The following is a 22,181-nucleotide window of genomic DNA, read 5'->3' as shown; positions in this document are numbered from 1 at the left end:
CCGGCTCCAGCTTCTGCCTCTAGAAGACCTGCCATCTTTGCTCCAGAGCACAGACGTCCTCTCTCAGGAGCCCCGGAACCCCTCTGGGGGCGCCAGGACGCCCCCTGCCCCTCGGTGGACGCACGGCTGCTGCCTTCTGGGGATCCGGACATGCCCGGCTTCCCTTTCTGCAAAGACAGGTCCCTCAACGGGGGGTGGGGGGGCTGCTGCACCCTGGAGCCCTCCCCTGCAGGGCTGGTTGCTCGCATTCCGGGTGACAAAGGCCACTGCTATCATCAATAAAATGTCTGGATCATGAAACAGAGATGGCTGTGTTGTTCCCTCTCCTCTGAGCCCAGAGACCACGCCAAAGTGGGCAGCGTTTGCTCTGCCTGGTGGAAGCAAGCGACAAAGACGCAGCCTCCAAGTCCAAGTTCAAAGCCCCCGAAAGAGGAGATCTGCACGCGGACGCCGTCCGCATACTCCACTTCCCTTCCCACCCCGCGGCCCCACCCTCCTCCCGGGGAAGGGCCAGGCCTTCCCCGGGCTGGGCCCGGCACGTGAGTGCGGCTGCAGAAGCCTCGCACCCTGAGTGGGCCTCGGGCCCTGCCCACGCCTGGCCCCCTGCCCGTGCAGGTTAAAGGTGAGCTGGGGGCAGCACGACCCTACCTGGTGGGAACCCGAGGGCCCAGTAACACCGCGCTGACGCCCTTGGAGAGAGGCGTCCACACGCAGGAACGCCTGCGTGCTGGTCTGGGCACGAGGGCTGACGCTCTGAGCACCAGAAGATTCCCGCGGGCCCCAGGAGGGGTGCAGGGGTCGGTTCAGGCATCACGCATTCTGCTCGAGGTTTCAAGGCCTGATTGAGGAGACAGGGAGCAAAACGCTGCCTTGTGAACAAATCCTCGGGACAGTGGAAGAGGACGAGCCTGCAGTCTCAGTGGACCACTAGCACTAGAGAGGGTCAGCGAGCACCGGCCAGACCCACCAGGTCAGCATCAGGCTCCCTATTTGTCCCTTGTGCCAGGGACAGACGGAAGAGGCCCCCGGGAGCAGAACAGCAGAGGCCGGCAGCCGGGAGCGGGAGGTACCTCCTCGCAGAGGCTGGCTGTCCCCACCCCCCTCCCAGGGAAGCAGAGACAGAGCAAAATCCCCAGGGGCCTGTGAAGAGAAAGGGGCTGGATTGTTACCTGCCTTGACTCCTAAATCCCTCAGTTTCCCCACATTTATTCAAAACCTGTGCCCGTTCCTCGTCCATTTGAATTTTAAGAAAAATTCCACCGTCTGCACAGATAGACGGGCAGATTGGATTCCTCACAGCACAGAGTGAGAGACGTGAGGAAGTTCCGCCTCATCGGGAACCAAAAAGAGTGCAGCGCACGGATGTTGACTCACGTGGAAACCGGCAACCCACAACCCACAACGGTGCCAGGATAGTGCATGGGAGGGAGGGGCAGGGCCCCTGCAGGACGTGCCCCCGCCCCCACCCCTGCCCCGTGGCACAAGAACATCCAGGACTTTCTGATGGCTCCCCGGGAAAGTCGGTCACAGCTGCAGAAGGCGGGGCCGGCCACCCTGAGGCCAAGCTGCTCCTGGCTGGGGCGTCTACATGGTCAGCTGGACTGCTCCCAGATGGGGCATCTACACGGTCAGCCAGACTGCTCACAGAGGGGCGTCTACACAGTCAGTAGGACTAGACTGTTTCCAGACGGGGCATCTACATAGCCAGACTGCTCCCAGATAGACATCTACATGGTCAATCAGACTAGACTGCTCACATTCAGGGTATCTACACGGTCAGCCAGACTAGACTGCTCCCAGACGGGGCATCTACATAGCCAGACTGCTCCCAGATAGACATCTACATGGTCAATCAGACTGGACTGCTCACATTCGGGGTATCTACACGGTCAGCCAGACTAGACTGCTCCCAGATGGGGCATCTATACGGTCAGCCAGACTGCTCCCAGATAGGGCGTCTACACGGTCAGCCAGACAGCTCTCAGACAGAACGTCTACACCATCCGCGGGACGACTCCCAGCTAGAGCGTCTACAGAGTCAGCGGGCGACCGTTGCCCAGGAGAGAACGAGTCGGAGGTGATGGCTGTCGTTACCGTTGGAAGCTTCTTGAACGCCGTTCACGGTGCAGCATGTTCTGGGACCCTCCAGATCTCGGGGGAGCCCGTCTGTGGGCAACTCCTGACCCCAGACACCCCGTCACCCATCAGGCCCGAGACCAGGACGGTCGCCCCCTCCGAGGCGTCACTGAGGAGACTGGGAGGGCCTCCCCGCTGCCTGGTGGGCGGGCCCGTGCCCCGGGGTCCTGGAGGGAGGGTGTGTGCAAGACGAGGGCCTGACGCAACGACTGAACACCTGTGACGGTGAGACAGTGGCTGGCGGTGGGGTCCGAATGGGACCAAGGACGAGGAAGGGCTGCGAACGGCCGGTGCTCTGAGAGCCGCTCCTGAATTTCACATCCTCTATTATCCCATGACCTCACGATAAGGGAAGTTTCCAGATATGTGTCCGTGGCAGGAAGGACCCCCCCTTGATGGTGTTCATCTTACACTATTTCTCGGTTCCCAAACAGCTTCCCCCCGGCACCCCGGTGTGCCTTGGCTTCCTTGTGCCGACGACCACGCCCTCTCTGAGCGTCTCCCGCCTGTCCCCGGGATGACACGGGCCCGCCCGGCTACTCCAGGGCGTCTCCGGTTGCGAGACCCTCCGTGCACCCCGTCTGGGAAGCCGCCTCGCCTGTAGGGCTGCAGTCGCTGATTCCGGGCATGGGGACGCGGACATCTCTGGGGCCCACGGAAGTTACCCACAAAGCCCTGTGCCCCCGGACGTTTGCAGGAGGAGCTGTACTCTGTATGGAGCAGACAGTTTTAATGGTTAGACCGGGGTGGGCTTTCATAGTAATTGCCGAGCGGGGGACTTTTAACCTCACAAAGTCAGAGGGTCACCCTGGGTCCCGCCCAGAGCTGAGTGAGAACTGACCTCACGTTCAAGGGACACAGGAAGCCCTGGGGGCCCGTCGGGCTGAGCTAGGAGTGCCCACGCGCCAAGGGGCCGCCTTTGAGTGGTCAGTCCCCTGGGCACAGCCATCTGGTCCCCTGTGGCTTCTCTGCAGAAGGAGCTTTCCAGAAGCCTGGGAGCGAGTCCTGGAGGAAGCAGTTTGAGGAAAGCACTAAGGAGAGACAGCACACGCTCGGGTGGGCTTCACATGCACTCTGGGATTTATTAGAGCTCAGTGCTGGCGGCTGCAGAGGCTGGGCACTTGCACCAGCCAGGGTGGGTGCCGTGTGGACGACCCGGGCTGGGGTCGGGGAACGCCGGGGGTGACTCTGTCCGCCTGGTTAGTGGGGATCAGGCGGCTTTGCTGTAAGATGGTCTAGTCAGGTCCAGAAGGTCTCAGGTGGACGAGGTCTGCCTGCCGGGAGTTCAGACAGCAGCTACTTCTGGCCCCACGGAGGAGGGGTCCTAGGAGGCCACGGGCTAGCCACAGTTAGGGGTGCCGCAGGGAACAGGCCTGAGGACCAGGGTGGGACAGGAGGGCCGGCAGCACCCAGAGGACTGGCAGGAGGGGGTCACACACACAATGGGCTTGCAGCTCACAGGCAGGTACACAACAGGCTTGCAGCTCACGGGCACGCGGCAAGACGTCTGGCAGGAGCTGGGCACGTAGCAGGATGCCTGGCAGGAGCTGGGCACATAGCAGGACGCCTGGCAGGAGCTGGGCAGGTAGCAGGACGCCTGGCAGGAGCTGGGCACGTAGCAGGACGCCTGGCAGGAGCTGGGCACACGGCAGGCCGGCTGGCAGCCAGTGGAGCCGCTGGTGTGGCACATGGCGATGTAGGGCTGGAGTGGAGTCAGGGTGGAAAACGGGGCCGGTCTGGAGCCTCCTTCCCCAGGCGGCTTTTATACCCAGGCTGTGGCGTCCCGGCAACAAGCCACACGGGCGCCCTCCTCCTGGTTGCCTGCTTGTTTTCTTCCTCTTCCTCCTGTGTGCGTCTCTTCCTGGAGGTTCTGCTGGAAGTGACTCAGTTCAGGAAACTCTGTCTCAGCCCCCAGGCTCACTGTGACCCAGCGGCCCTGCGATTTCTGGATTCAGCCCCCAGGTTGGATGGCCAAGGACCGTCAGCAGGGACAGGGGACTCCACATCAGGACGTTCAAGGTCCTCCCCAAGTTTATACACCCTGCCCTCCGTCCACACAAGTACCATCCAAGTCACCAGACCCGGGGCAGGGGGGTGGGGGCGGTGCCCCCATTTTGATTTGGAAACTCAGTGACCTACAAGGCCTTCCCCCCTGGCCAGGGCCAAGCGGCTGGGCTCCTCATCGGGGAGAGCTGTGGCCACGTTATTGCAAGAATAACAATGAGGGAGTCCCAGCTTTGTGCCGGGTGTTGTGCTAAGCATCTCACGTGGATCGTCTCATAACTGATTAGTTATCGGTCCCTGCCAACATTCAAGGGGCAGGTGTGCCCCACTTACACGGATGTGCAATCAGGTTCGGAAGGATTCCGTGCTGTGTGCGCGTTCTCACTGGGGCGGCCAAGCAGCAGGAATTGGAAGCTGCTGGGTTTCACTCTGGAGTCTGTGGTCCTCACCATTGGGCCAAATCATGCTGGGGCTTTGGGGGTTTTCTGAGTTTCTTGGAGCTGTTAGGTAGAATTTTTTTAATAGATCAAACTTGGGTATTTTGTCCATTATTCAAAACATTCTTGTGCTTCAGTATCATTCTCTTCTCCTTCTTGTGTTGAACTTGCTTGTTGTTCGACTTCCCGATATTGTCCCAGGGACCCTCTTCGTTTTTCATAATTCTGTTCTCTCTTCTTCGGATTGGATGATTCCTCCCGACGTGTCTTCAAGTTGACATTGTCCTTCTTCTTCTGTCGGCCCAGGACTGGGATGGCTGGACCCCCAGCTGCACGGTCTGAACCCGTCCGCCCGCACCTAAAGACGAGCGTCCACGCCGCGCTCGTCCACGCTTCCCGCTGCTCCTGGAGCATGCCCATCCTGCAGCAGTGTCGTTAACACTCCCACGGCTGCCTCTGCTTGCAACACTGCCTCCCGACCCCTCCGCATCTCCCAGGAGCCAGCTCAGCGTCGCCTCCACACAGAGGCCCCCAACCACCCACCAACACCCATTACTCTCTACCTGCTGAGCCTGCTTTCCTTTCTGGGACTCGGCCCTCTCTGTAATTATTTCAGGCGTTGATTTGTACACATTCATGTATCCATTGCCCCGGAAGGCCCATGAGGCTAGGACATCTCTATAGCCAGCACAAAGTATATGTCTGTTGCACGAACAAATCGATGATTACATAGATGACTATAAGGCAGAAGCTGGTCACCTTTCTATAAATGGAAGACAGTAAATGTTTCAGCCTTTGCAGTGACGTGGTCGGTCTCATAACCACTTCACATTACAGCGCAAGCCCTCGACGGCACGTAAGCAAACGAGCATGGCCGTTTCCAATAAAACTTTATTTGCCAAACAGGCAGCAGGCCGCCTTTGTCCCACAGACTTCTCTGCTCCCCAGTTTGCAGATCCCTACTTTAATGTTTTCCCGTGCAAAATAAAAGCTCAAAACGCATTATTGCCCCAAAGCCTCCACTGACGGCAAAAAGGAATAAAGGCTACGGTGCTGAGTCGAACCGGTGGCGCTCTGGGCACAGTAGCAGCCTGGAGAAGTAACAAGGACCCCAAGTAAAGTCGAACCAGGACGTCCTGTTTACAGAAGAAGAAACTGGCCTCTAAGCTAAACTTAATTTACAGCGGCGCATCACCCGGGGGAGGGCGTCTCAGGACAAGAGGGTGTTGGGGAAACGTGATGGAAAAAGCTATGAGGAAGTCCACAGCTGTGCCTCTGGGCGGCCAGGACGCCCACGGCCCGGTATAAAGGCGGCCCAGGCAAGGAGCCTCCAGACGTCCCCGCCCTCCTCCCTCCCGGACACCGGCCGAGCCCCACGCCAACATGTGCCACACCAGCTGCTCCGCGGGCTGCCAGGCTTCCTGCGGCTCCTCCGGCCCCTGCCAGGCGTCCTGCTGTGTGCCCGTGAGCTGCAAGCCCGTGTGCGTGCCCGTGAGCTGCAGACTCGCCGTGTGCGTGCCCGTGAGCTGCAGGCCCGCGTGTGTGCCCTCCTGCCAGTCCTCCGTGTGCGTGCCCATGAGCTGCAGGCCCAAGTGTGTGCCTTCCTGCCAGTCCTCCGTGTGCATGCCCGTGAGCTGCAGGCCCGAGTGTGTGCCCTCCTGCCAGTCCTCCACGTGCGTGCCCGTGAGCTGCCGACCCGCCGTGTGCGTGCCCGTGAGCTGCAAGCCCGCGTGTGTGCCCTCCTGCCGGCCCTCCTGCCCCACCCTGGTCTGCAGACCCGTGTGCTGTAGCTCCCCGAGCTGCTTCTGACCAGGGGTCTCCTAACACCTGCTCCGGGGGCAGAGGGGGCCCCGCCCGTGCCCCTCCGGTGAGGACCAAGTCTTCGCCGGGCCTCCAGTTCTGCGCGCGGCAGGTCAAACACTCCCGATGAATCGTCTGAACCCTGGGGCGAGGAGGAGCAGGACGAGCCGGATCCCCCCGTGACCCTGCGTGTCTCCGCCGGGGTCCTTCTCTGTCTCCGGCAGGGAACCCAGCCCGTGTGAGCCCAATAAATCGTGCCTCCCTGAGGCAGCTTGCCCCTGTCTTATTTTCACAGACTCTGAAGTTCTTTCCTCCACGGCAAATACAAACCATAAGCGCGGCGGCCCCTCCTCAAAGAGCCCCCTTTCCAACAGCTCAGCTGGAGGCGGGGGCTCCTCGGAGGCCGCAGGGGGGGCGGTGCCATCCACACACCCACCACCGAGACTCACCCTGCAGAAGGGGAAGTGCAGGGGTAACCCGCCCCGCTGAACAGGGGCCGGGAATCGGGCCGGGCGCCGGGCCTGACGCGGTGCCTTCGAGGATCGCTACAACAGGGAGGGCGGGGAAGCTCGCACAAACCCACCCCCACTACAAAGGGGAGTCTGACCACCCCGGGGAGGAGCAGCCGGAAGTGAGGAAGCCTCGCCCTCCAAGACCCAGGCCCGCGGGCCTGCTCAGGACTGACCCGGGGCCAGGACAACAGAGCCCTCCTGCCCCCGACTCGGCCTGGCCGGCACGGCCGCAGGAGCGGCAGCGGTCACTGGGGGGAGGCAGGCACGTGGAGGGTCCCCTCCGTGGGCGGGGCACACAGGGGCTGCTGGAGACTTAGGGCGGAGCAAGAACCCTGCGCCTCCAGCCCTCGCCCCACGCACACGGCACTGGAAGCCCAGCACGAAGGAATCCGAAGCCTTAGTACCTTGAAGGTCATCGCAAGAACAGTGACGCCCAAGCCAAGGTCAACATCTGAGCAGGCTGATCGGAACTTACCCCCCACCACCCTGGTGACCTGACAGAAGAGACTCACCCGTTTCCAGGAAGAAACACTGGGTATGTCCCTTTCAATTAATACTGATCTCTGATATTCAATCAAACATCAGAAGACATATTTTTTAAAAGCAAGGAAAAAACTCAATCCATTTTCTAAGGACAAAGCAATCAACAAAACTAGACTCAAAAATGACACAGATGTTGGAGCTATCAGACAGAAACATTAAAATAATGATGTTGAGCAAAATTAGTTGGAGAAAGACAAATACTGTATGATCTCACTTATATGTGAATTCTAAAACACAAACCAAAGGAAAGAAAACGAAACAAAACGAGGTGATAAATACAGAGAAGATACTGATGTTTTCCAGGGGTGGGGGGGTGACATGGGTAGGGGGTCAAAAGATACAAATTTCAAGTTACAAAATTAAAAAGTCCTCAGGATGTAATGTATAGCATGGTGACTATAAAAAAAGTGTTTATATTGAAATAAATTAGGGAGAGAAATGTAAATATGAAAACAGAGTAAATGTATTAAACTAGAAGAAATAGACTTGAGGGAAACAAAGAGAACTTCGAGAAATCAAAAAAGTCAAGTGATGGAAATTAAAAACTCCGTGGACAACTTAAAACAGAATATTAGGCACAGCTGAAGAGAGAATTAGAAAAATCAGAAGGCAGGTCCAAAGAAAGCATCCAGCATGCAGCAAAAGAAAGTCAAAGTGGCAAATAGGTAAGAGATGTTAAGAGATGCAAATATTTATGGAGGACACGTGTGGTAAATCCATAAATAAAAGCATGAGAATGACGAATATTAAATTTAGGATGATAATTAGCTGTGGGGTGGAGTGAAGCGCTGAATTGTGTGGTGCAAAGAAGGCTTCTAATTAATTAACTAACTGTGAATAATGCATAAATTGGCTTCTTGGACCCAATTTTCATATAGGCGTGAGAAGGCTTCCCCACACCTCCAACAAACAGTGCTCTGGGACACCCTCCCAGGGTGTCTTGGAATTCAACTCAGTTCTGACACTATCTACTTGGAGACAGTGTCAGATCCCACAGGTTAATGGCTCAGTCCTAGAGACTGACCCCCACACCACTTCAGATGCCTGCAGCAAGCTGAGCTTGTCACCTGTGTTTCTGACCAACCAGCTCCAGATCAGAGGTCCTTGGGTTCAACTGATTTGTTTAGAGCAGCTCACGGAACTCAGAGACAGCCAGATGGAAGGATGTGGAGGGTAAGGCGTGAGGGGAGCACGTGGAGCTTCCATGCCCTCCACGCTCACCATATCACAATATAAAAAAGACCAGATGGAAAACCCAAAAGATTCCACCAAAACACTCCTAGAACTGATCCATGAATTCAGCAAAGCTGCAGGATACAAAATCAATGCACAGAAATTGGTTGCATTCTTACACACCAATAATGTAGCAACAAAAAGAGAAATTAAGGAATCAATCCCATTTACAATTATACCAAAACCCATAAAATACTAGGAATAAACCTAACCAAAGAGGTGAGAAATCTATACACTGAAAACTATAGAAAGCTTATGAAAGAAATTGAAGACACAAAAAAATGGAAAAATATTCCATGCTGATGGATTAACAAATATTGTTAAAATGTCAATACTACCCAAAGCAATCTACACACGCAATGCAATCCCTGTCAAAATAACACCAGCATTCTTCATAGAGCTAGAACAAACAATCCTAAAATTTGTATGGAACCAGAAAAGACCCTAAATAGCCAAAGCAATCTTGAAAAAGAAAACCAAAGCAGGAGGCAACACAATCCCGGACTTCAAGCTGTATCACAAATCTGTAATCATCAAGACAGTATGGTACTGGCACAAAAACAGACACTCAGATCAGTGGAACAGACTAGAGAACCCAGAAATGGACCCACAAACGTATGGCCAACTACTCTTTGACAAAGCTGGAAAGAATATCCAATGGAATAAAGACAGTCTCTTCATGCAGAAGAATGAACCTGGACACTTTCTTACACCATACATAAAAATAAACTCAAAATGGATGAAAGACCTAAACATAAGACAGGAAGCCATCAAAATCCTAGAGGAGAGGGGCGCCTGGGTGGCTCAGTCGGTTAAGCATCCGACTTCGGCTCAGGTCATGATCTCGGGGTCTGTGAGTTCGAGCCCCGCGTCGGGCTCTGTGCTGACTGCTCAGAGCCTGGAGCCTGTTTGAGATTCTGTGTCTCCCTCTCTCTCTGACCCTCCCCCATTCATGCTCTGTTTCTCTCTGTCTCAAAAATAAATAAACGTTAAAAAAAATTTAAAAAAAATCCTACAGGAGAAAACAGGCAGCAACCTCTTTGACCTCGGCCGTAGCAACTTCTTACATCTCTGGAGGCAAGGGAAACAAAGGCAAAACTGAATTATTGGGACCTCATCAAAACAAAAAGCTTTTGCACAGTGAAGGAAACCATCAGCAAAACTAAAAGGCAACCGACAGAATGGGAGAAGATATTTGCAAACAACATATCAGATAAAGGATTAGTATCCAAAAATCTATAAAGAACTTCTCAAACTCAACACCCAAAAAACAAATGATCCAGTGAAGAAATGGGCAAAAGACATGAACAGACACTTTTGCAAAGAAGACATCCAGATGGCCAATAGACACATGAAAAAATGCTCCACATCACTCATCATCAGGGAAATAGAAATCAAAACCACAATGAGATATACTCGGCAATCAAAAAAAAAATGAAATCCTTCCATTTGCCACAACGTGGATGGAACTAGAGTGTATTATGCTAAGTGAAATTAGAGAAAGGCAAATATCATGAGACTTCACCCATATGAGAAATTTAAGATACTAAACAGATGAACATAAGGAAAGGGAAGCAAAAATAATATAAAAACAGGGAGGGGGACAAAACATAAGAGACTTAAATATAGAGAACAGAGAGGGTTGCTGGAGGGGCTGTGGGGGGGGGGGATGGCTAAATGGGTAAAGGGCATTAAGGAAGACACTTGGAATGAGCACTGGGCGTTCTACATAGGGGGTGGATCACTGGAATCTACTCCTGAAATCATTGTTGCACTAGATGCTGACTAACTTGGATGTAAATTAAAAAATGAATAAAAATAAACAAAATATGTAAATAAAACCCAATTAGGAAGACCAGTAGGAACACTGCATTCATGTGAGCAGAACATTACTACCTTTTATGTGCTTCTGTACGTGGAGGCATTGCTTGTTAGTTAGTTGGACTTTTTTGTATAGAGAATACTTTTCAGGGGCGCCTGGGTGGCTCAGTCAGTTAAGCATCTGACTTCAGCTCAGGTCATGATCTCAGGGCTCGTGAGTTCGAGCCCCGCGTCGGGCTCTGCACTGACAAATGAGACTGTTTGCAGCCTGCGAGGCCGAGCGCGCGGGGCTGGCTGCCACGCTGCCCTCGCTGCTGCGCCCGGGATGTTGGGCCACAGCCATGAGGGAGCACTCCTGGGTCAGCGCCACCGCGGGGAGACCGGCACCAAGCTGGCACGGGGTACGGCGGAGCCCGGCTGGGCCGTTCCCCTCGGCTCCCTGGGCCGGCGCTTTCTGCCACCGATCCGCCCTTGGCCGAGAGCAGCGCGGCCTTCTCGTCTGAGCGCGGCGCCTACGGGCTCCTTGGCCAGTGTCCCGAGCAGCGCCTGTGGCCATCAGCACCGCGGGGCTGTGGTGCTCCTGGCGCGTTTCCCTTGGGGACGGAGAGGAGCAGGACACCGCCCTGGGGCCCTTCCCTGGCCCTGACACCACATCCGCCCCGGGGCCCGGGGTGGACCGCTGTGTGCCATCAGGCCCGGTGAAGGTGCCGCTGCAGACAGAACACAGGAGGCCGCGGAGGGACGTGTGCCAGGAGCAGGTGCACCGTGCTGTGCGCTCACGGCCGCTCCCTGTTCTCAGTTTCTCCCAGCGGGCCGGGCCCCTTCCCCTTCCCCTCACTCGCAGGGCGGCCCAGCGCCCCCATCCACGAGGCGCGGAGGCGTCAAGAGCCCCGCTGCACGGGCGGCCGGAGCTGGCTTTGAGCGGCAGCCCTGCCATCTACAGACTGTCACCTGGGACAGCCCCTGCGCAGCCTCCGCGTCCCCATCTGTGCCGGGGGTGCTTGGCAGTGCCCGACTCCGGAGGCCGTCGTGGGTGCTCAGCGAGACGCCATGCGCCGTGAGCTCAACGCCAGTCCTGGCGCACCTCTCCAGAGGCACACACCTGCAGTCCGGGCTTTTCAGAGTCGACACAACTACAGAAGGGGAAGCGTGAGCTCGCGACGCAGACGCGACCGCGTGAGCGCACACGTCCGTGCGGGCAAAGTGCCACAGAGACAGCAGCCGCCCGAGAACCTCGCGCCGTAGAAATCCCACCACAGACATTAAATACGTGAGCTTCAAACGGGTGAAACTAAAAGATGAAATAAGAAACATGAAAGAGGAAGAAGGTTCCATTCTTTTTTAAGATACGTGCGCTCGGGAGAACCAAATGTAACCTCTAAAGCTAAAACGGGTAAAACCACTGAAGTGAAAGCCCTCTGCGTGGAGAGACGGCGGGGCGGGTGCACTGCCACGGGCTGCCACGAGCCACAGCGCTGAGCTGCAGGGACCCCGTGAGGACAAAGCGTGGCCCGGAGACTTGGAAGACAGACGGAGAAGGTCCGGTAGTCGATTAATTGCTCTTCCAGAGGAAGAGACCAGAGAGAACTAGGGGCAGAAGCTGTCTTCTAGGGGTGACGAAGCACGGCCTCAGGTCCCAAAGAGCAGCACAGGCAAGTGCGAGAGACCCAAGTCCCCCCCACATGACGAGCACCGGGAGTTCTCAGGACAGAATGTGCTGGAAGCAGCCAGAGAACAGCCCAGCTTGCCCACGGGGAGCGGCTGCAGTGGGCTCCACAGCTGCACACGAGGAGACAGTGAGGCAGACGGAAAGGTCCGCGTGCCTCCCTCCACCTCCATGCACGTTCCCAGGCAAGCTCACTCATCAGCAGTGCACACACAGGAGCACCTGCAGGATGCCCCCAGGGAGGAGGACCAGACGAGGGGGAACCATCGGGGAGGTGGAGCGGGGCAGTGACTTAAGAAGCTGGTAGATATGTGGATAAACAAATATCAACTGAGGAGAATAGCAGCAATGCTAATTAGTGGGGTTAGAAAAAATTTAAAGGCGAACCAGAGCCCTGGACAGACGATGCCGATAAGCTGGAGGGAATCTGCTTTATGTACAGGTGAGAAGGGACATGACTGATGCCAGACCACATGAGGGATGTCCATGGAAATCTTAAGGACTGCCAATCAAAGAATAGAAAGCATAGGAACTTCAGAACCAGAGAAGACAGAAAACAAAAGGAAACTTGTAAAATGTCAACGTGATGGCAGGTAGAAAGGGACTTTGAGAAGCAGCATGGAAAGGTGGGGCAAAGATGATCACAAAATAAGATGATAGAAATATATTCAAATATATTAGTGATCATAATAAATATAAATAGACTAAACTCTCCAGTTAAAAAACAGAGATCGAATCTTTTAGAAACGAAATTCAGCTCTGTGCTATTGTGGTCTAAGTCAGGGTACAGGCTGCACCCCTCCCTCGGGGCAGCGCTGGGCCTCTGCCCAGGTGTCCACGAGGCTCACTGGACATGGCCACGCTCCTTGCTTGTGCCCCGTCTATGGCAACTCGTGCTGCAACAGCAGGGCTTCGTGGTTACAGTAGCAACCAGGAGGCCCGCAGGCTGCAGACAGCTGCTGCCTGGTCCTTTACCTAAAAAGGGTGCCAACCCCTGGTCCAGAGCACACAGACAGAAAGGTTGAAAGTGAACAGAGAAAAAGGGACACCTAGCAAACACTAACCCAAAACATCTAGTACAACTATTTTAATAGACAACATGTACTTGAGGGTAGAAAGCACCGTTACTGATGAAGAGAATGTCTCATTGGTGATGATAAAATCCAACTCCCCAGAAAGACAGAATGATCCTGACCTTCTATGTACCACAAAGTATAGCCTCAAATATCAATGTCTGGTGCATTCCAAGGAGGAGTGACAGCTCCTGTTACAGGGAGACTGTGACACACTGTCTTCAAACATGACAGGGGCAAGCAGAAAAAGGACATCAATGGTCAACACATTCAGAATTCGGCAAGTGGCAAATACTTTTCTTTAGCTATAGATGAGACACAGTATTTTGTCTCAAAAACCTCCCAGTACACGGTAAGATAGCATGTATTTTATTTTCAGGTTAAACATTATATTTATGTATTTCATTGTGGCCTAAAAATCTGAGCTCATGGTGTATATACACTGACTCCTTTATACCTGTCAACAAAGAATTTCAATGAGACTAAAAAAACACTGGTTTCTGCCACAATGAATGAGGCTCAGCCACAGCAGGTCAGAAATATGAATTTATTGTCGCTGTAAAACAAGGGGCTGGGATTTCCCTGTTGGCTTCCACTCTACGACATACTGAAAACATCTGTACTCGGTTTTCCAAAGATTTTATATGGAGAGTGTCATGGAAATGTTGTTAAAGTTACTCGGTATAGAAATAGCAAAATCATAGGCAGAAATTAATGGAATAGAAAATAATCACACCACACAGATCAACAAAGCCAAGGATGATTCTATGAAAAAACAACTATGTGACAAGACTGGCCAGTGGAATAAACAAGAAAGCACAAATAAAGACTACTAGGAAATTAGGGATAAAAATGCGACAAGACTACAGATATAATGGAGATTTTTTAAATAATGACTATTATGAACAACTTAATCCCAATAAAATCTCTAAAAATATGTAACTTTCCCAAATTAGCCATTTAAAACTTGAATAACTTTGAACCATTAAAGAAATTGACTCAGGGGGCGCCTGGGTGGCTCAGTCAGCTAAGTGTCCAACTTCAGGTCAGGTCGTGATCTCGTGGTCTGTGAGTTCGAGCCCCGCGTCGGGCTCTGTGCTGACAGCTCAGAGCCTGGAGCCTGCTTCGGAGTCTGTGTCTCCCTCTCTCTCTGCTCCTCCCCTGCTCACATTCTGTCTCTCTCTCAAATATAAATAAACATTAAAATTTTTTTTAATGTTTAAAAGGGTGCACAGTTTATGATGCCTTGTAAATGCTAAAAACCACTAAGGAATATAACACATTGTCCCAGAACATGGGTGAAGAAACACCCTGTGGTGACCACCCCAGCCTCAAGTAAGGTTCCTGTGGGGGGCGCTAGAGAGCCCTTTCTAACCCAGTAAAACTCTTTCCCCTTCTCTGGACTCTGCCAGCAACGTTTTCTCACCATGTGCCTCTCACATGGCAAAGTAGCCAAAGGTTCCCAAACCGGCGTCCTGTGTCCTGTGTCCCGCCTACACTGTGAGCTTCATGGGAATTCCCATCAGCCAGTGTGACAAGGGACCCGATAAGCACAGCGCAGTGTGTGAACGCCGTGTGTGTGTGTGTCTGTGTGTGTGTGTGCATGTGCATGCATGTGTGTGCCCTTGTGTGCACCTGTGCGTACTTTTGTGCCCTGTGTGTGCCCACACGCGTATGTGTGTGTGCCTTTGTGTGCAGCTGGGTGTGTGTGCACATGTGTACGTACACGTGCGTGCCCCGTGAGGTGCGGGTGGCCCTGTGTATGACAGTCCTCCTGCCCTGCCCTCGCCTGCACGCCTGTCCCCTTTGGTGCCCCCACCTGCTGCAGGACACCCGTTCCCGGCCTCCAAGTCCTGGAGGAACCACTCCGGTCACATCAAGGAGCCCAGCGAGATCTGTCCCGTCCCGACCCACACCAGCCTCCCCTCTCCACAGACCTCCTTCCCGGGGCAGGTGGAAACACAGCCCGCAGGCCCCGTTTCGGACTTGCTCCTTTTCCTCCCTTTATCGTGGCTTTGAAGAAAATCGCACTTTCCTGGAGGACCTTTTCCTAATTAATACATTTGTCAGATTTCCATTCTCCTCTTTGGTTTCTCATGTTGTAAAACCTCATTCCTAAGACATGCCCGATGTGGAAAAGCAGCACCACAGAACAGAGGCTCCGAGTGGCCTGAGGGTCCCATAGGCTCTGAGCAGGCTGAGTAGGGCCTCTGGGGAGGAGCTTCAGGGGGTGCTGTTATGTCACTGTCCGCACCCCATCTCTACTCTGTGGGTTTCACCTCCCACTGCTGGCTGGGGAAACCAGATGCCTTGTGCATGTGTGTGCGTGTGTGTAGGAGGGATATACACTGGTGTGTGCACGGTGCATACATATATACTGTGTGTGTGTGTGTGTGTGTGCATACATCATATGCAAGTATGTGGGTGCATGTCTACATACATCCGAGTCAACTGGCTCAGTTTACCAAAGTCCCCCAAATTCAAAGAATGTAATAGGTTCCAGTCCATGCAGCTAAAAGGTCGTAAAAGCAGTTCTGCAGCTCTAAGTTTATCACCTGTCCCTAAGGAAGACTAAAGGGGCTGGAAATCTCAGACGGCCAGTAGTGAGACTGCCCTTGGAAGTACTGGTGCCTCCAGGACTCAAAAGCCACATCCACAGAACCAGAAAAGACCCCAAACAGCCAAAGGAATCCTGACAAAGAAAACCAAAGCTGGAGGCATCACAATCCCAGACTTCAAGCTGTATTAGAAAGCTGTCATCATCAAGACAGTATGGTACTGGCACCAAAACAGACACTCCGACCGATGGAACAGGATAGAGAACCCAGACATGGACCCACAAACGTATGGCCAACTAATCTTTGACAAAGCAGGAACGAATATCCAATGGAATAAAGACAGTCTCTTCAGCAAGTGGTGCTGGGAAGACTGGACAGCGACAGGCAGAAGAATGAACCTGGACCGCTTTCTTACACAAAAATAAAAATATACAAACATAAACTCAAAATGGATGAAAGACCTAAATACGAGACAGGAAACCATCAAAATGCTAGAGGAGAAAATAGGCAGCAACCTCTTTGACCTCAGCCTCAGCAATTTCTTACTTGACATGTCTCCAGAGACAAGGGAAACAAAAGCAGAAATGAACTATTGGGACCTCATCAAGATAAAAAGCTTCTGGGGGCGCCTGGGTGGCTCAGTCGGTTGGGCGTCCGACTTCGGCTCGGGTCACGATCTCGCAGTCCGTGAGTTCGAGCCCCGCGTCCGGCTCTGGGCTGATGGCTCAGAGCCTGGAACCTGCTTCCCATTCTGTGTTCCCTCTCTCTCTGTCCCTCCCCCATTCATATTCTGTCTCTCTCTGTCTCAAAAATAAAATAAAACCTTTAAAAAAAAGATAAAAAGCTTCTTCACAGTGAAGGAAACAATCAGCAAAACTAAAAGGCAACCGACAAAATGGGAGAAGATATTTGCAAACGACATGTCAGATAAAGGATTAGTATCCAAAATCTATAAAGAACTTCTCAAACTCAACACCCAAGAAACAAATATCCAGTGAAGAAATGGGCAAAAGACATGAACAGACACTTTTCCAAAGAAGACATCCAGATGGCCAACAGACACATGAAAAAATACTCCACATCACTCATCATCAGGGAAATAGAAATCAAAACCACAACGAGATACCACCTCACACCTGTCAGAACGGCCAACATTAACAACTCAGGAAACAACAGGTGCTGGCGAGGATGTGGAGAAAGGGGAACCCTCTTGCACTGCTGGTGGGAATGCAAACTGGTGCAGCCACTCTGGAGAACAGCGTGGAGGTTCCTCAAAAAGTTAAAAATAGACCTACCCTCCGACCCAGTAATCACACTACTGAGTATTTACCCGAAGGATACAAAAAATGCTGATTCAAAGGAGCACACGCATCCCGATATTTATAGCAGCACTATTGACGACAGCCAAATTATGGAAAGAGTCCAAATGTCCATCCACTGACGAATGGATAAAGAAGATATGTATATATATAATGGAATACTACTCAGCAATGAAAAAGAATGAAATCTTGCCATTTGCAACTACATGGATGGAGCTAAAGTGTATCATGCAAAGTGAAATAAGTCAGTCAGAGAAAGACCCATACTGTATGATTTCACTCATATGTAGAAACAAAACAGATGAACACATATGAAGGGGGTGAAGAGAAGAGAGGGAAACAAACCACAGAGACTCTTTAAAAAATTTTTTTTTACCATTTATTCATTTTTGAGAGACAGAGAGAGACAGAACATGAGCAGGGGAGGGGGAGAGAGAGAGAGAGGGAGACACAGGATCCGAAGCAGGCTCCAGGCTCTGAGCTGTCAGCACAGAGCCCGACAAGGGGCTCGAACCCATGAACCAAGAGATCATGACCTAAACTGAAGTCAGACACTTAACCAACTGAGCCCCCCAGGCGCCCCCACAAGAGACTCTCAATGACAGAGAACGAGCTGGGGGAGAATGGAGGGAGGTGGGGGGGGGAGGAGCTAAGTGGGTGATGGGCACTGAGGAGGACACTTGTGATGAGCACTGGGTGTTGTATGTAAGGGATGAATCAAAGAATTCTACTCCTGAAACCAATATTGCACTGCATGTTAACTAAAATTTAAATTAAAAAAAAAAGAGCCACATCCAGAGAGCTGACCTGCCTCCCGGCCCCCACTGGCCTCCTCGGGAGCTCAGGGACAACGGGGCCTGGGGGTGGGGTCGGGCAGGATCCAGGTATTGTGACATCTAGTCACCGCAGAGCTGGGTGAGGAGGAAGGACTGAGGCTCCGGAGGCCATCCCTGGGGTGGGAGGGCAGCCAGGCTCCTGTCCGCAGTGCAGGCCTCTCGACCTCAGCTGGGAGCAAAGCCGGGGGGCGCGGGGGGGAGGTGGAGGCAGACTAGACTGCCGGCGGGTCTCAAACGCACCCACTTCTCCGACTCAGAAAATTCATTACAAAACAACCCCCAGAAAGCAGGCATGGAGGTGCAGTGGCTTTGGAGACAAGGTGGGTGAGAAGCCGGTGTCTCTGCCTCTCCGCCGTCGCCCGGGGCTTGCGGCAGGTGTGTGTTCCTGGGGGGGGGGGGGCAGGCTCCCATGCACCTGCCCACCAGCCTGAGACACTGCCAGCCAGACAGAGAGCCTTGCCGGGGGACGGGCGGTCGGCTGCCCCAAACGGAAAGGTCACGGGTGCCATGGGAGGGCGTGGACAGTCTGCGGCCAGGCCCTCCGGTCTCCCGTTCCCTCGGCACCCACACCTGCCCATCTACGGGAGCAGGTTTCACCCGAAACAGCCCCAGCATGGAGCAGGCGGGAAGGGTCAAGAGGACACACGACACGACGCGGGACCCGAGAGAAATCCTAGCAACAGTGCTCGGAGTGAAGAAAGTGAGTCCGAGGTCAGGAGTGCAGGACAATACCTTCCGACGTCCCTCAGGGCCCTGCGTGAGAAAACACGCGCTTCAGGGCCACGCAGAGGTGACTCCGCTCTCTTTTTTAGAAGGTACAAAGAGCACACGATTCTAACAGCGGTTTCCCTGAGAAGCCCGGGGTGAATTACCGACGGTGCTCTAGTTCCCACGTGGGGTAGTGGGTTCGTGGGGTTTATTATAATAATAACTGATCATCAGTCAATTAACACTGGGCCGCACGTGGACCAGCGACACAAGTGGATCATGAACCGAGGGCCGGAACTGACAGCCAGGGGAGCAAGAGCAGCCTTGGGAAAGGGCGAGTCGTTCCGCGGCCACACGCACCGGGCCACGGATCACGGGGGCCTGAGGCCGGCGGCCACTCCCTCCACCGGGAGCCCCCAGCGCGGACGGACGAGCCGCCTTGAGGAGGGGATTAGCCCTCCCCGCTCCGTGGCGCCGACTCAGTGGGCAGGAAACGTAGAAACAGAGAGACAGGAGTAGAAAGCTGCCTCAGGGAGGCACGATTTATTGGGCTCACAGGGGCTGGGTTCCCTGCCGGAGACAGAGAAGGACCCTGGCGGAGACACGCAGGGTCACGGGGGGATCCGCTCGTCCTGCTCCTCCTCGCCCCAGGGTTCAGACGATTCATCGGGAGTGTTTGACCTGCCGCTCGCAGAACTGGAGGCCCGGCGAAGACTTGGTCCTCACCGGAGGGGCACGGGCGGGGCCCCCTCTGCCCCCGGAGCAGGTGTTAGGAGACCCCTGGTCAGAAGCAGCGCGGGGAGCTACAGCACACGGGTCTGCAGACCAGGGTGGGGCAGGAGGGCCGGCAGGAGGGCACACACGCGGGCTTGCAGCTCACGGGCACACACACTCAGGCTTGCAGCTCACGGGCACGCACACGGTGGGTGTGCAGCTCACGGGCACGCACGTGGAGGCCTGGCAGGAGGGCACACACGCGGGCTTGCAGCTCACGGGCACGCACACGGTGGGTGTGCAGCTCACGGGCACGCACGTGGAGGCCTGGCAGGAGGGCACACACTCGGGCTTGCAGCTCACGGGCACGCACGTGGAGGACTGGCAGGAGGGCACACACGCGGGCCTGCAGCTCACGGGCACGCACACGGCGGGTCGGCAGCTCACGGGCACGCACATGGAGGACTGGCAGGAGGGCACACACTCGGGCCTGCAGCTCACGGGCACGCACACAGTGGGTGTGCAGCTCACGGGCACGCACGTGGAGGCCTGGCAGGAGGGCACACACTCGGGCCTGCAGCTCACGGGCACGCACACGGAGGACTGGCAGGAGGGCACACACTCAGGCCTGCAGCTCACGGGCACGCACACGGAGGACTGGCAGGAGGGCACACACGCGGGCCTGCAGCTCACGGGCACGCACACGGCGGGTGTGCAGCTCACGGGCACGCACGTGGAGGACTGGCAGGAGGGCACACACTCGGGCCTGCAGCTCACGGGCACGCACACGGAGGACTGGCAGGAGGGCACACACTCAGGCTTGCAGCTCACGGGCACGCACACGGAGGACTGGCAGGAGGGCACACACGCGGGCCTGCAGCTCACGGGCACGCACACGGCGGGTGTGCAGCTCACGGGCACGCACGTGGAGGACTGGCAGGAGGGCACACACTCGGGCCTGCAGCTCACGGGCACGCACACGGAGGACTGGCAGGAGGGCACACACTCAGGCTTGCAGCTCACGGGCACGCACACGGAGGACTGGCAGGAGGGCACACACGCGGGCCTGCAGCTCACGGGCACGCACACGGCGAGTCTGCAGCTCACGGGCACGCACACGGGCTTGCAGCTCACGGGCACACAGCAGGACGCCTGGCAGGGGCCGGAGGAGCCGCAGGAAGCCTGGCAGCCCGCGGAGCAGCTGGTGTGGCACATGTTGGCGTGGGGCTCGGCCGGTGTCCGGGAGGGAGGAGGGCGGGGACGTCTGGAGGCTCCTTGCCTGGGCCGCCTTTATACCGGGCCGTGGGCGTCCTGGCAACACGGGACACAACGGTTGTCTTCCTGGTTTGAGCTGCTTCCGGGCCGTCTCCCAGAACTTAGTTTTCTGTTGCACGTGTTTTGTTTGTTTGGCGCTCGCCCGCGTGACTAACTGCCCCTCCCCACGCTCGTGTTGCACTTGGAAACCTGCCCGAGTGTCTTACTGGAGCCTCGTTCCTCACGATTTCACACGAGCTACGTTTGCGTGAATCTGAAAACGCAGACCTCCCAACCTGCCTCTGTGCGCGATGACGTCCCCGAACAGCCTCTGCCCGTCAGGAAGGCTCCGGGGCAGACACGGGGAGATCGAGAGAGTCGGGCTCACGTCCGAGTGTCCCAGAAGCTGGAGGTCACGCAGCGGCCGGTACACGGGAAGGACACGGTGGCCACTGGCCCACAGCACGGGTGTGGACTGAGGGCACGGGTCACGGAGAACTCCTGGTGGGCAGTGACCTCTGATCCTCATTGTGAGAAAAACCTCATCATTAGAGAAGCAGGCTGCACAAAGCCAGGGCATCCGCTGCACAGGGGTGCGGCCCTACAGGAAGCAGGGGCGTCCCCGGGAAGCGCGTGAGGGCCGGGGGGCCGCGGATGGACACACAGGGTCACTGGGGACCCGGGTGACGGGCTGAGTCAGCGGTGGGTCTTCCTCTCCTCCCTGGGGCTCTCGCCTGACGTCTCGGGCCTGAAAGCCGGCCTGGAGGAGCACTCCCCACCCTCCTCGGGGCTCTGGCCTGTGAACTCCAGAGAGCGCCTTTGGATGACCTCCATACCTTTCCTACAAAGAATCCGAGGTCTCTCCTGCCACCTGCATGCCCCCCGCCCCGCCGACAGTGAGAACACCCCGAGAACTTGATGGCGTTTCTGAAAACGCTTCTGCAGGAGGCTGCTGCATCACAAGACTCAGGACCGGTTTACGAGAATTTTCTGGCGCACGGCCCCAAAGATGGACACACAGCTCAGGGAGGTGCAGGCACCCCCACAGAGGCACACACATCCGGGCCCAGACAAACACTCGTGGGCCTCCCTGTTTGTTAGGGAGACACCGTTCCCCACTCGGAGGTCTCCTCCGGGAGGACAGACGTCCGTCAGTGTTCCCACCCCCCTCCCCCCGCTCCACTCCTTTCTGCTTGCAGACTCTGGGGCCGCCCGCCTGCAGAGAGCGCCGGCTGGGGTCTGCCTGGACGGGGCAATCTCAGCGTAAAACCGCGACCTCTTTTGGGCGGGGGGTGTCATCTACGGTTTTCCAGGACCGGCTGTCCCTGACAGGAGTCTGCCTGGTTCTGTCTCAGCAGCCACACACCTAGCCACGTCCTCCAACCGTTCTAGCAGCGATAGGTGGGTAAGAGAGCCTGGTAGCTGCCTGTCTCCGTGGGGCCCACACCGAGGCAGACAGGAATGACACCTGCAGGGCTCCTCAAGCCACGGCCTTTGCTGTGTGGACCAGGAACCTCCCAGAACAGACGAGTGTTGAGTCTGGAGAACGGAACGATACCGGGGAAAC

General features: G+C 55.3%; 3 protein-coding genes across 3 annotated transcripts; 1 reads left to right on the top strand and 2 right to left on the bottom strand.

Moving 5' to 3' along the window:
• Positions 1–3,475: 3,475 nt before the first annotated feature.
• On the bottom strand, positions 3,476–3,826 carry LOC122242010 (keratin-associated protein 12-1-like). The gene has a single exon (XM_042998873.1). It carries the CDS (start codon positions 3,824–3,826, stop codon positions 3,476–3,478), a length of 351 nt encoding a protein of 116 aa, XP_042854807.1.
• A 1,941-nt stretch (positions 3,827–5,767) lies between these two features.
• On the top strand, positions 5,768–6,386 carry LOC102971720 (keratin-associated protein 12-2-like). Its single transcript, XM_015540875.2, has one exon. The coding sequence runs from the start codon at positions 5,961–5,963 to the stop codon at positions 6,384–6,386; it is 426 nt and encodes a 141-aa protein (XP_015396361.2). The 5' UTR covers positions 5,768–5,960.
• Positions 6,387–19,522: 13,136 nt separating this feature from the next.
• Positions 19,523–20,636, bottom strand: LOC122230594 (keratin-associated protein 16-1-like). Its single transcript, XM_042956585.1, has one exon. The coding sequence runs from the start codon at positions 20,573–20,575 to the stop codon at positions 19,523–19,525; it is 1,053 nt and encodes a 350-aa protein (XP_042812519.1). The 5' UTR covers positions 20,576–20,636.
• Positions 20,637–22,181: the final 1,545 nt, after the last annotated feature.

Source organism: Panthera tigris, chromosome C2, assembly GCF_018350195.1.
Source record: "Panthera tigris isolate Pti1 chromosome C2, P.tigris_Pti1_mat1.1, whole genome shotgun sequence".
NCBI lineage: Eukaryota > Metazoa > Chordata > Mammalia > Carnivora > Felidae > Panthera > Panthera tigris.
This window is presented reverse-complemented; position numbering and strand designations above follow the sequence as displayed.